We start from the raw sequence: 13,587 nt of genomic DNA, 5'->3' as shown, positions 1-13,587 counted from the left end.
GCTGGAGGACCACCACCAGTCATACCGTTAGCCCAGCGGGACCTCTAACCTGGGCGCCCCGCTCAGGTCTGGCGCTAACAGTCACCCCTAGCGTTCTGGCGGTAACGGTTGCCCGGTAACGGTCGCGCTGTAACGGCGCGTGCAAACAGCTGCGTGCCCGCCCCGCCCCTATTACGTGTCCAATTCCTCAAGGTTTGGCGGTGTGTGAACTACATTACCCAGCAGGCGCTGCTCTCCCCGGTGGCTGTGCTCGGACATTTCCGCGCGCGTGAGGAACACGCTGGGCGGGACTTTTGGCGTCCGCTTAGGGGCGGTCGTTTTGGGGTCTGTTGGGTCTCTCCGCCTTGTCTGAGGCTCCGGAAAGCTGCTTTGAACTGGAGTGACGAGAGCGGGAAGGCACGAGAGGAGGCAGGCGCTGCACTGCACTGAGGCGGGTCTGACGTTCGGGCAGCAGCGCCCGGAGGTGACCCGATTCTGGGTCGGGGACAGGTGATGCCTGGGGCCCGACCTGGTCCGCCGCTCCCGGCCCGGCTCCGCCCACAGACTCCGATGGCTGCGGCAGCGCTTAGAGTCCCGGCTCAGGTAAACACTCGTCCTCCGGTCTCTCACCGCCCTCACCCCACCGGACACCAAAGGCCCCACTGATCGTCCCCTGCTCGATCCCCTGGGTCCAAGTCAGTAGGGAGCTCGTTGGGGGAGGGGTCCCCCATTTCTGTCAGCCAGTATGATGGGGTGTGGGAGAGGGTTACAGGCAGAGGGACCGGCACAAAGACTTGGAACAATAACCGAACTGAGAGGCTTAAACTTGAAGTTTCTCTAGAGTCTGCACGGAACAGCTTAAGGGGATGAGTCCCACGTGAAAAGGCAGCCGGAGCAGCTGGGCCTTCATTCTGCGGCCGCTGGTGGCCACGGAGGGTTGTGAAGTGGAGAGACTCTATGTGTCAAAGTTTTCCAAAGGCTTCTCAGGGAAAAACAGACGGGGGTGCGGGTGATAAGAGTGGAGACTAGGAGACCTGTGAGTAAGTAAGCACAATAGACTAATAGTGCTGGTGCGGACTGGACCATTGCTGGTGGCAACAGCGGGGAGGATTGATCAGATTTCTTATGGGCTTTAAGCATTGAACAGACAGGATTTCCTGCTGCCCCAGATGTGGCTGTGAAAAAGGAGGGAAGGAAGGACGATGCTGTTTCTTGGTTTGCAGGGAGCAGGCTTCAGGGATAAGACTGGGAGTTGGATTTTGGACATGGTAACCCTGAGATGTCCCAGAGTGGACGTGTCATGTGGATAGCTTGCTTACTCACTCATGGGTTTCTGCGGAGGGATCTGGGCTGGAGATATCCAAGGGATGATGGTGGTGGCCTGGACCAGGGCAAGCACTGTGGGTCCTATTTAGGAAGGAGAATCAAAGTTTTTATTTCAGTTAAGCCTGGAGGGTGGGGCTACCTCCAGAGGGGTGGAGTCCTGTGCTCCAAAGTGGTTCTGGCTGGTGTGTGCAGGAATGGAGGGTTATAGGGTATAAGGACCCAGGTCTGGGGTGGAGACTGAGATGTTCAGTGGTGTAGATTTGCCACTCCAGGCTCAGCAGGGCCTCATTTCCACTCCTTGTGGAGAAAAAGAATACTCAGTGAGGCTAGTAGAGCATCTCCTTTGGTGCCTAAGTTCCCCCAGCTTTTAGGGCAGGAGGGATGAGCAGCTGCTCCAGTGCAAATGCCCCTAGCAGGATTCCCTTCAGGAGAGTGTACAGCAGGCAGTTAGGTTGCCAGTAGGACTAGTATCTACTCAATATTCTCAGGCCCAAGTCCCCAGTTTATTAAATCGTGAGTTTATGAAATACTCATTTAACACTAACTGGTAAAAATATATATATACGTGTGTACATAAATTAAAATAACATGGCTTTTAAATAACAAATAACATATAAAAAACAAATAAATAACATGGCTTTAACAAGTTAATGATTATAAACACTTAATAATTGGTTGAAATTTCAATATACTGCTAAGCATTCAATTAAATCAAACATCTTCATTATTGTATTTTCTTAGTTAAAAGGCATGTTAAAAAACTGCATTTTTAATACCTACCAGGAAATCTTGACAGAAGCATCACTTATGAGGACAGTAAGAGTTGATATTTAGAACGTGTTGCATATGAATGCATTTGACACAGACAGCAGCCCCACTGAGTGGACACCATTGTTATCCCCATTTGACAGACCACAACACTGAGGCACAGGGAGGTTGAGTATTTGTCCAAGGTCGCACAGCTGGTAAGAGGCATCACTGAGGACTGAGGCCCAGATGGTGTAAGGCACCTTGATTGAGCCTTTGGGCCCAACATTATTGCCTGCTTCTCACAGCCTTGCTTTTCCATAGGTTGCTGTTCCTGCAGAATCCCTTGCAGACCATGAAGAGGTAAGTGAAAGGTATACTCGGTCTTCACCCTTTTCACCTCCCACCTGCATGGGCTCCAGGATTGTAGTGTCTTGGGACTCTACCTGCTACTCTCCCTACCCTGCCATCTGAGATCCCTGGAAGGTGGTCATCCAAGGTCAGGTCCCTGAGTCCAGGCCAGGAATTATACAGATTGTTTTCCATTTCTGGCAACCGGTGGCATGACGCTTAGAAGAAATTCCATTCACAGTGGTCAACATCAGAAGATGCTAGAGGTGAGGTTGAGCTGGGAATGCCCAGGCAACCTTAGGTCTCCATTATGTCTGGTGGAAATAGCAGGAAGCAGGCGTTAGATCTGGAATGGTGGGCTGAAGAGGTGGGCCTCTATCCGGAGGGTGGTGGGAGCCATAGAAGGTTTGGAGCAGAGGAGGGAACTGATCTGACCCAGGCTTAACAAGCATTTTCTGCTGCAGAGTAGAGAGAAGACTGTTGGGTTACAGGGAGACCAGGGAGGAGGCTACTGCCATAGTCCAGATGAGTGTTGGTAGCTGGACCAGAGTAGTGGCAGTGGAGGTGGGAGACATGTTGGAGTCTGTGTCTGTTTTTTTTAAGTAGGTCTGAACAGACTTTCTGATGTGGAGGGTGGGAGAGAGAAGAGGAAGTGTCGGGTGACTCTGAGATGTTTGGCCTTAGTAGCTAGAAGCAGGGTTAGTACTACCATGTCGAAGTCGGCGGCAAGAGTAATTTTCAGTGGGAATATTAGGAGCTAGGTTCTGGCTGTTGAACTGAGATGCTCCAGAAAACCCTTGAGTGGATTCATCCAGTGGATACCTGGACACACACATCTTGAGTTCAGATTGGATTCACCCACAGTATGGATGGTGTGTGGACCAGGATGGAACTGTGATCAGATTTGGCAGGGGGCACCTTCAGGTCCTGTGGCAGTGTGTTAGGTGACAAGGGAGGAGTGTGTGGGGCCGAGGACTGGGTCTCTTGCTAGATGGGGTGGTGGGCTTCACAGAAACACGTGAGGGAACGTAGTGGCCATGGGGAGGCGTTGTAGGAGTGAGGAGGATCTGGCTGGTGACCAGGGTTTCCATGGGGAGTGGATATGAGACAAGGCAGGGAGATGACAGCAAACCTGGTGCTATTGCTTATTCATCAAGCTATGGGCTCCCCAGACTTGTTCTTATCCCCACTGTGACCTGGAGGTTAGCACAAGATCACACAGTGTCCTCTGGGACAGCTGTTAGGCCTGATGTGAGAGACAGGTGGATCTGGGCTTTTGTTCTTTTTTTTTTTTTTTAATATTTTGGTCGCGCTGCGCACATGTGGGATCTTAGTTCCCCGACCAGGGATGGAACCCGAGCCTCCTGCATTGGAAGCACAGAGTCTTAACCACTGGACCACCAGGGAAGTCCCTGGACCTGGGCTTTGAATAAGTATCAGAGGAAGCTGAGACTGATGAGGGGACAGCTTTGCAACACAGAAGTGGAAGAGGGCTGAGTGTACCTGAGATCTGTGCATCGTTTTGGGTGGCTGACGATGAAGCAAGGATAAGGGCCAAGTAAGGAGGCCTTCAAAGTAGGCCTGGGGGTTGCCCCTGGCAGTTACTGCCTTTGGAACACTGGGACAGTAGGATTCTGATTGCACTTGCCAAGCACCCTCAGGGTGCCACGTGCACGCTGGCACGTGGTGAGGCCAGGGAGATGCAGGATGTGGTGTAGTGGGTGGTGGTGGCCGTGAGGGGTTGGGGCTGTGAAGGGAGGTGTGGTGTAAAGAACAATGTATAGGGCTTCCCTGGTGGTACAGTGGTTAAAAATCCGCCTGCCAATGCAGGGCACATGGGTTTGAGCCCTGGTCCGGGAAGATCCCACATGCCGTGGAGCAACTAAGCCCGTGTGCTACAACTACTCAGCCTGCGCTCTAGAGCCCGCAAGCCACAAATACTGAGCCTGTGTTCCACAACTACTGAAGCCCTCTTGCCTAGGTCCTGTGCTCCACAACAGGAGAAGCCAGTGCAATAAGAAGCCCGTGCACCGCAATGAAGAGTAGCCCCCGCTCGCCACAACTAGAGAAAGCCTGCGTGCAGTAAAGAAGACCCAACGCAGCCAAAAATAAATAAATAAATTTATATTTAAAAAAAAAAAAAGAACGATGTACATGTTGGGAGGGAGTGTCAACTGATGGCCCCAGGCCCTTGGACTGGGGCCTGAGGGGAGGACAGTGACTCAGTTTTGGTTGTGTTTGGGAAGCACAATCTAGAGGATCCCAGGTAAGCTGTCTGGCAGAAGGGTGAGGCTCTGCAGGCCAGCACCAGGGCTCAGATGACACATACCCCCCTGCCTGTTGTTGATGAGGGCCAAACACAGTGATCGATGGGACGGCCAGCAGAGGGTGGGCATCAATGGCACCAGGGCCTGGGATCTCCTCTGAGGTTGGTGGCTTGGGAGGAGGGTGGATATTTGGGGAGATGCTTAGAGTCCTGGGAAGGAGGCTGCACATAAACGGAACCATCCCCATCTTGGCAGGGCCGAGTGACATTTGAGGATGTGGCTGTCTACTTCTCACAGGAGGAGTGGGGGCTCCTTGATAGAGCCCAGAGACTCCTGTACCGCAGTGTGATGCTGGAGAACTTCTCCCTGATGGCCTCTCTGGGTAAGTTCCTTGCACCCCACAGCTTAGGCGGGGCTCTGTTCTTCCCCTTCTCCAAGGGCAGGTCTGTCCTTCCCAAAGCTGGTCCATGGGTACTGCGTCCTTCTCTGTGTGCTGTAGTAGGTGTTGTGAGTGAAAGCCTGGGCTGGGTACACTACCCCTTCTGTCCCCAAGCTGCTGCTGCCCCAAAGTTGTGCAGGAAAGGGTTTGGGGATCAGGAGTGTTGTAGTCCAACCGATGGATCACACGCTACTGGCCTTTCCCTGGCCTGATGCTGCGGAGATCCATGGCAGTCCTGTGCCCCCAGTTCTGCCCTCTTCCTTTGGCTGACATGGGATCGGCCTGTGCCAGGAATCGAGGTACCAACATGGCCACTGCTTGACTGGGTTGTTCCTGCAAGATCCTTCTCCAAGCTTCTTGTTTGTAATATTCAGTCTTCATCCCTGTGGGCTGCCGTGGAGCGGGTTGCTTTGACCTGCCTGCCTTGTCCCTCCCTTAGGACTCACATCTTCCAGGACCCATGAAGTTACTCAGCTGGAGCAGTGGGGAGAGCCCTTTGTGCCTGCCTGTGGAGTCGTGATCACAGCCACGCCAAGAGGTGCTTGGAGGGAGGAAGTGGGGAAGAGGGAACTCAGGGATGGGTTCAAATCATACCAGGAGTCTCTCCATGGTGCCCTGATGTTTTGGTGTCAAACAAGGGGCCAAGGCTGATTTTCTCCTTTTCTTCCTCAGCTCTGCCCGCTGCTCAGGGCAGCTCTGGTTTCTGACCCAGGGCTGTCCCCCACCCGTCCTCCACTGCTCCCTCTCTAGTGCTCACCAACAGTAGACCGATTTTGTGCTCTTTTATGACATGGCCAGGCAGATGCAGCCACGAGAGGAAACACAGGACAGCCTAAGGGAAAAAACAAAGTTTATTATGCTCACAGGTCCAGAGAGATAGTCACTGCACACCAAGAGGGGGGGTCACGTGGGAGGAGCGCGAGGGAGCAGGCTCAATGGAGCAGGGGGGAAGCAGAGGGTGAGGATCTGTTGGCAAGTGTCTCTGTTGGTGGTTGGGGGGAGAATGCAAGAAAAGGCCTGAGGGAATTTATTTATTTATTTATTTATTTAGGGCTGCGTTGGGTCTTTGTTGCTGCGTGCGGGCTTTCTCTAGTTGCGGCGAGTGGGGGCTGCTCTTTGTTGCGGTGCATGGGTTTCTCATTGCGGTGACTTCTCTTGTTGTAGAGTGTGGGCTCTAGGCACACGGGCTTCAGTAGTTGTGGCATATGGGCTCTGTAGTTGTGGCTCACAGGCTCTAGAGCGCAGGCCCAGTAGCTGTGGTGTATGGGCTTAGCTGCTCCGTGGCATGTGGGATCTTCCCAGACAAGGGCTCAAACCCATGTCCCCTGCATTGGCAGACAGATTCTTAACCACTACACCATCAGGGAAGTCCCAACACGAGGGGATTTTATTGGTGCATTTAAACGTACTAGGTCACACTCAGAGGAGGACCAGAAGGGCAACTTGTGGCAGGGACCAGCCTCCTCACACTGGTGCCACTGGCGGGGTGCTCACAGCCTCTTTGTGGGGATGCCAAGGGAGCAGGAAAACAGGGAGCTTCAAAGGTTGCAATATAGTTGACCCTGTGGTGTCTCAACATCGTTATCAACTCTCATTGGGATGGGTGACGCTTGCCACCTGGGTTGTGGCGATGTTAGAAGTGACAGGAATAGTTTGTTCTTGCCACCAAAGGCAATCTTTGACAAAGGTGACAACTAAGAAGGGTCCTACCAGATATATAATGAGGGTTTGAAACCCAGGCCGCAGCCAGCACGGCAGGTAGTAGGGGAAAGGCAAGAGAACAGATCAGGCACCTCCGGGTTTAAGGGAGTCTTTTGGAAGCTTTTGGTTCTGTTACGAAAGATTTTTACCACTTGTCCTAATCCTCGTAGCTTGGCCTGTAGCTGTCCTGAGCCACCTTTCCTGGCTAGTAAACAATCAGGAGCCAGTCTGTTATCCATGACCATTTGGGCTCAAAGACTTTTAGGTTTGTTGAATAAGGGCGAAGGTTTCCTACGTGATCTGAGAGGGCCGCTGAAAGGCGCTGGTTGGCAGACGTGATCTGATCTTGTTGGACAAAGGCTGCTGTACTGGTGCCAAACCTGGTGTCTCCTGCAGCTACCACAAGCCTGATTAAGATGGGAATAAATAGGGACTTCCCTGGTGGTCCAGTGGTTAAGACTCCACACTTCTGCTGCTGGGGGCATGGGCCCAATCCCTGGTTGGGGAATTAAGATCCCGCATGCCACACGACATAGCCAAAAAAATAAAAAAATAAGATGGGAATAGATAATTGCCTGTTTTGCCCAGCGTCCTTGAGTTGATGGAAAAAGGGAGGTACCTGGTGGATAAAGAACTGGAGTGGGGATGGGACCCGGTCCACGTCCTGGCAGTAATTGTGGGCTGGGCTGTTTAAATAACTCATGGGCAACTTTGTAAATGTATGTTGGGTTACTTCAAAAGTAAAGGCGGGGCTTCCCTGGTGGCGCAGTGGTTGAGAGTCCGCCTGCCGATGCAGGGGACACGGGTTCGTGCCCCAGTCCAGGAAGATCCCACATGCCGCGGAGAGGCTGGGGCCGTGAGCCATGGCCGCTGAGCCTGCGCGTCTGGAGCCTATGCCCCGCAGCGGGAGAGGCCACAACAGTGAGAGGCCCGTGTACAGAAAAAAAAAAAAAAAAAAAAGTAAAGGCGAACTGGGGCTGTGACTAAGGGGTCATAGGCCCAGAATAAAATATACTGGGCCAGATCCACTGTGGCCAAGTAGTCACTGGTGCCCTCTTGATGTCTTCAGTTAATTGGATTATGTTAGGTGTTGGACCCCTGATGGGGGGAACTTGAGCTTTGAGGTTTCGATAATCAACAGTTAAGTGCCACTCCTATTAAGGAGAAATAGCAGGAACCATCTCCCCTTCTTTTAGTAGATCTTGAACAACCAGTCAAAGGCCAGTACCTTGTTTCAGGTGATACTATGGCATGTTTACTACCTTCACCAGCAGGGGCAACTCCACAGGTTCTCACTTTGTGAGAGGGACTTGAGCTTGTTCAGGTGTCATACACATCTGTCTCTCAGAGGAAAACTCAAAGCATCAGGGGTCACCATCATGGGCAGCTGTTTGATAAAGATTGTTGACACCTGGTGCAGTGTGTTTGCCATGACTAGTTCTACCAGTATCACCCTGGAGGCAGTAGGGAGCGTCAGCAATTCAGGAAAGAATGCTAGGCGTGGGGGGTGGTTACCCGCACACCAGGCGGCGGATGTGATATGTCAGAATTTGTGAGTCAGGGTGTGCGGAGCTCTCGTGGCACGTCTGGAGATAGTTCCATCCGTGGCCTCCCATTTGGTGTGAGATATACCAATGAAGTTAAGCAACAAAGCTCTGTATCGGGATGGGCGCCTGCAAGAACAACTCCTGGACTCTGTGACAAAGAGGGCCTCCTGATTTAGAAACGGGCTCAGGGTTCTCCTTGTCTGAATGCCCAAAGAACTGATAGATCCATCGAACCATTCCAGTTTTTGCAGAGGAGCACATGGGCTTCCTTTACTGTTTCCCATTGGGCATCTCCAGGCCATGAAAATCCAATTCAGTTAACGGCAGGGCTTCTGAGTCCCAAGTGGTGGTAGAGGCTTCAGATTCCTCATCTGAGGCCTTTATAATCCCATCAAAAGTTTTGGTCTCTGTCACACCTACCCTGGCGTTTGGGATGCCCTCTGTCCTCCCTGAGGTCCTTCAGCCCCAAAATATCAGGTGAGAATTGAACTTGGAGGGCCAAAATATCTTTAATTATGCATCTTAGCCTCTTTCCAAATGCTGGCAGCTGCCTCATCTCTGGGGCTGAATGTGCACCCATGTTAAATGCTCTCAGTAACCAATCAGCTCCCTTTCCCCACCTCTTTGAATGAAATCTTTAAGAATCATTGGTATTTCTAGTCTTGTGAAATTGCAAGTTTCACCTTTTAATTCCTTATGATCTCCTGTGTTCTTGAGCTGCTGGGTCTGAGAAGACCTTGGATGCTTCCTTTCTGTAGCCCCTCTCATAGCCCCTCGGCTTCCCTTTCTAAGGTGACTTCAGCTGGGTTGGGATCCATTCAGGACAGCTCTGGTGGCCAGATCTTTTCCGATTGTTCCTAGACCTCAGGAGCTGAGCAGTAGTTGGCATGTTGATAGGCAGTGGCACTAAGTAGAGCCCAGCAATGTTGCAAAGATGTTTTACTTTGAAATAATTGGCTCACCTCCTCTGGTTATTGGGAGTTGCTGGAATTAAATGTTCCTGCTAAGATCCTGGCCTGTAAGATCTTGAGCCACTGATCTCCAGGAATGGTGCCCCCAATACCCATGGGATCAGGAGACAAAGAGCGACAGCAGTGAAGAAGAGGTTGCCAGCACCATCGACCTTCACAGAGTGCCATGGTGGACTTCTCTGAAGGGGATGCAGCATCACTGGTTAGGACTGAGGAGAGGAACATGGGGAAGGTGCAAGGGGATTTCACTGGTGAGTTTAAATGGCCCTGGGTCTCAGTCAGGAAGGTAGGTAAGAGAACTTGTGGCAGGGGCCCACCTTCTCACACTGGTGCACATGGTGGCATAGTTTACAGCTTGTTTGTGGGGCTGTTGAGGCAACAGGAGAATGGGAAATTTTCCAGGTCACAATACAAGCTTTCACTCCATGTGTCATGAGGTGTACACATTTCCTTAATAGTCCTTGAACACCAGCTACTCAATTGCCTTCAATTTTTCTGTGCCTGGACACACCCTTCTGCACTGTGTTCCTGTGTCACCAGCAGCTGAAACCCTGCTGAAAGCCATTTGAGGAGGAGTGTGTTGGAGACCCTGCCTTTCCTCCCTGGGATGCACCCCATCTTGTATCCTTGCTACTCATGAGTCCCCATGATCTATGAGGTTGTCAGGTCTGGCACTGCACAGCGAGCTCTCCCTCACCCTGTCAGTAATCCCAGGGACTCCATACTGGCTGTGTCAGACACATTTGTGAGGGTGCTGCCCTGTCCCGCCAAAGTCTACATACTATTCATCAGCATTTCTCTGCTTTCAGGTTGTTGGTGTGGAGCGGAGGCTGAGGACGTGGCACCTGAGCAGGGTGTTTATGTAGAGGGAGTGCTCACAGCAAACCTTCACCAACACCAGAAGCTGAGCTCTGGAGAGAAACCCTCAAGAAGAGAAGAGGATGAGGAGGGTGGGAAGGTCTCCCCAACTAGCTCTGGTCTTCCCAAGCATCAGGTGGCTCACAGCAGAGGGGAGCCACATAGGAGCACTGAAAGTGGGGAGGGCTTTCACCCTGGAAAAAGGCATTACAGATGCAGTGAGTGCGGGAAAGCCTTTGGTCAGAAATACTTACTTGTTCAGCACCAGAGACTACACACTGGAGAAAAGCCTTATGAATGCAGCGAATGTGGCAAATTATTTAGCCATAAATCCAACCTTTTTATACACCAAATAGTTCACACTGGTGAAAAGCCTTACCAGTGTAGTGAATGCGGAAAATCTTTTAGTCGCAATGCTGACCTCATTCAACACCGGAGAGTTCACACTGGAGAAAAGCCTTTTAAATGTAGTGAATGTGGAAAAGCCTTCAGGCATAATTCCACACTTGTTCAGCATCACAGAATCCACACTGGAGTGAGGCCTTATGAGTGCAGCGAATGTGGGAAGTTTTTTAGCTTTAACTCAAGCCTCATGAAACATCAGAGAGTTCACACTGGAGAAAGGCCTTATAAGTGCAGCGAGTGTGGGAAATTCTATAGCCACAAATCAAGCCTTATTAATCACTGGCGAGTTCACACTGGAGAAAGGCCTTATGAGTGCAGCGAATGTGGGAAATTCTTTAGCCAAAGCTCTAGCCTCATGCAACACCGAAAAGTTCACACTGGAGAAAAGCCTTTTAAGTGCAATGAATGTGGAAGATTCTTTAGTGAGAATTCTAGCCTCGTTAAACACCAGAGGGTTCACACTGGAGCAAGGCCTTATGAGTGCAGGGAATGTGGGAAATTGTTCCGCCACAGCTCCAGCCTTGTTAAACATCGGAGGATTCACACTGGAGAAATGCCCTATGAGTGCAGCAGTTGTGGGAAATCATTTAGCCAGCGTTTCAACCTCATTCAACACCATAAAGTTCACAGTGGAGAAAAGTCTTGAATGCAGCTAATGTGGAAAAGTCTTTAACCAAAGGTCCACTCTGATTCAGCAACAGAAACTTCACAGCTCAAACAGGCCTTATGAATACGGGGACATGAAGAAAGGTTGCAGCCAAAGTCTTAACCCTGTTTGGCACCAGAAAGTTCAGACTGGGAAAGGCCTTAAGAGCGCAGGGCATGTGCTGTCTCCTGGTCAACCTAACTTAAACATAGAAGCTCTGAGAGCAGACTTTATGAGTGAGCCAACAATTGAATATCATTCATCCAAACATGCACACTGGAGCAGGATGAGAATTGCTGACATCCTGCTCCTCTTGAGAGGCTAGTCCTCTGCCAGGCAGCTCTAATGAGAGGGAGCCCTGTGTTCTTGGCTGCCTCAGTCTGGAGTTTTCATCTCTGAGTTCGAAGCAGGGAGAGGGGGTGTGGCCTTGGTTCAGATGTGACTGGCTCTTGCTGTTCGTCCTGAGTATTAGATTTCCTTAAATGTTTCCTCATTTACTGTGTAGACTTAGGATCATTTCTAGAGGCTTTAGATGGTGTTTTTATAATTTTTCACCAGTGTCATTGGGAATCAGGGCTTGCAGAGCTCCTTACACTGTCATGCTGGAAGTTGATGCAAATATTTAACTTTTTAAGAACTTGCCACCTTGTGTTCTAAATGGTTATGCCATCTCACATTTCCTGGAGTGTATTTGTTTTCCAGTTTCTTCACATCCTTCCTGACCTTTGTATGTAAGACACTGGCCATTCATTTTAGCCATTCTAGTAGGTATGTAGTAGTATTTCACTGTGGTTTTAATTTGCATTTCCCTAATGACTCCCTGTGTATTTGCCATCCATATATCTTTAGTGAATTATCTGTTCAAAGTTTTTTGCCTACTATTAAGGAACTGTCTTGCAATTTCTTAATATATTCTGGGTGCAAGTTACTCATTTGATATATGCTCTACCAATATTTCCTCACAGTCTGTGGCTTTGGTTTTCACTTCTTAACGTTATCTTTCCTAGAGGAGAATTTCTTAATTTTCATGAAATCCAATTTACCCATTCGTTTTTTATTGATTGTACTTTTGGTATTGTACTCTTTCTCTTATCTTTGCCTATAAAAAAAAGCCTTATCTGAGTATGCTATTGGAGTCTTAAGACCCTTTTAAATATCCAGTCTTGGGACTTCCCTGGCAGCACAGTGGTTAAGAATCCACCTGCCAATGCAGGGGACACAGGTTCGAGCCCTGGTCCGGGTAGATCCCACATGCTGTGGAGCAACTAAGCCCGTGCACCACAATTATTGAGCCTGCAATCTAGAGCCCATGCTCTAGAGCCCACAAGCCACAATTACTGAAGCCTGCATGCCTAGAGCCCATGCTCTGCAACAAGAGAAGCCACCGCAATACACAATGAAGAGCAGCCCCTGCTTGCCACAACCAGAGAAAGACTGTGCGCAGCAACAAAGACCTAACACAGCCAAAAATAAATAAATAAATCAATAAATTTTAAAAATATCCAATCTTGTGAAATTTCTGTAAATTTAAATACACATAAAAAACAATGTATGTAGAAATGTTTACATATGAACACATTCCCTATCTCTTCTGAGACAGCCTAGAAAGAAGTGGCATTCCAGCAGCTGTGAGCATATTTATTGTCCAGTTATTGGCTTATGAATACGATATTTCAATAAAAAGAACCAGAACTCCTTAGATAAGAGGCTATTTCCAGGTTGGAGCTGGAAAAGTATAACACGAGCATAGGAAATATTCTTGCATTAGAAAGTAAAGAAGTACTTGAAGGGAATTTCCTGGCGATCCAATGGTGAGGACTCAGTGCTCTCACTGCCGTGGCCTGTGTTCAGTCTCTGGTCGGGGAACTAAGATCCCACAAGCTGCGTAGCATGGCCAAAAAAAAAAAAAGTACTTGATGAATAATGTTGATGTATTAGCTTTCTATTGCTTTCCTAACAAATTACCACAAACTTATGGCTTAAACAACATAAATTTATATTATAGTTCTATATGTCATATGCCCACTGAGACCTGGGATGGGCTCACTGTGCTAAACTCAAGTTGTTGGCAGGGTTGTGTTTTTTTTCATGGAGTGGAGGAAATTCTGTTTCCTGCTCATTTTTCTTTTTTTTGAGGTACGCGGGCCTCTCACCACTGTGGCCTCTCCCATCACGGAGCTCAGGCTCCAGACATGCAGGCTCAGCGGCCATGGCTCACGGGCCTAGCCGCTCCACGGCATGTGAGATCCTCCCGGACCGGGGCATGAACATGCGTCCCCTGCATCGGCAGGTGGACTCTCAACCACTGCACCACCAGGGAAGCCCCTGTTTCCTGTTCATTTGAGTCATT

At 49.9% G+C, this 13,587-nt stretch overlaps 1 protein-coding gene across 1 annotated transcript; it reads left to right on the top strand.

The window, feature by feature from the left end:
• Positions 1-291: 291 nt before the first annotated feature.
• Positions 292-12,354, top strand: LOC112397980 (zinc finger protein 773-like). Its single transcript, XM_024742335.1, has 5 exons — positions 292-582; positions 2,377-2,415; positions 4,926-5,052; positions 5,549-5,647; positions 10,138-12,354. Exons 1-5 carry the CDS (start codon positions 493-495, stop codon positions 11,235-11,237), a joined length of 1,455 nt encoding a protein of 484 aa, XP_024598103.1. The 5' UTR covers positions 292-492; the 3' UTR covers positions 11,238-12,354.
• The last annotated feature ends 1,233 nt before the right edge of the window (positions 12,355-13,587 follow it).

This window comes from Neophocaena asiaeorientalis, unplaced genomic scaffold, assembly GCF_003031525.2.
Source record: "Neophocaena asiaeorientalis asiaeorientalis breed wild unplaced genomic scaffold, Neophocaena_asiaeorientalis_V1.1 scaffold582, whole genome shotgun sequence".
Taxonomy (NCBI): domain Eukaryota; kingdom Metazoa; phylum Chordata; class Mammalia; order Artiodactyla; family Phocoenidae; genus Neophocaena; species Neophocaena asiaeorientalis.
This window is presented reverse-complemented; position numbering and strand designations above follow the sequence as displayed.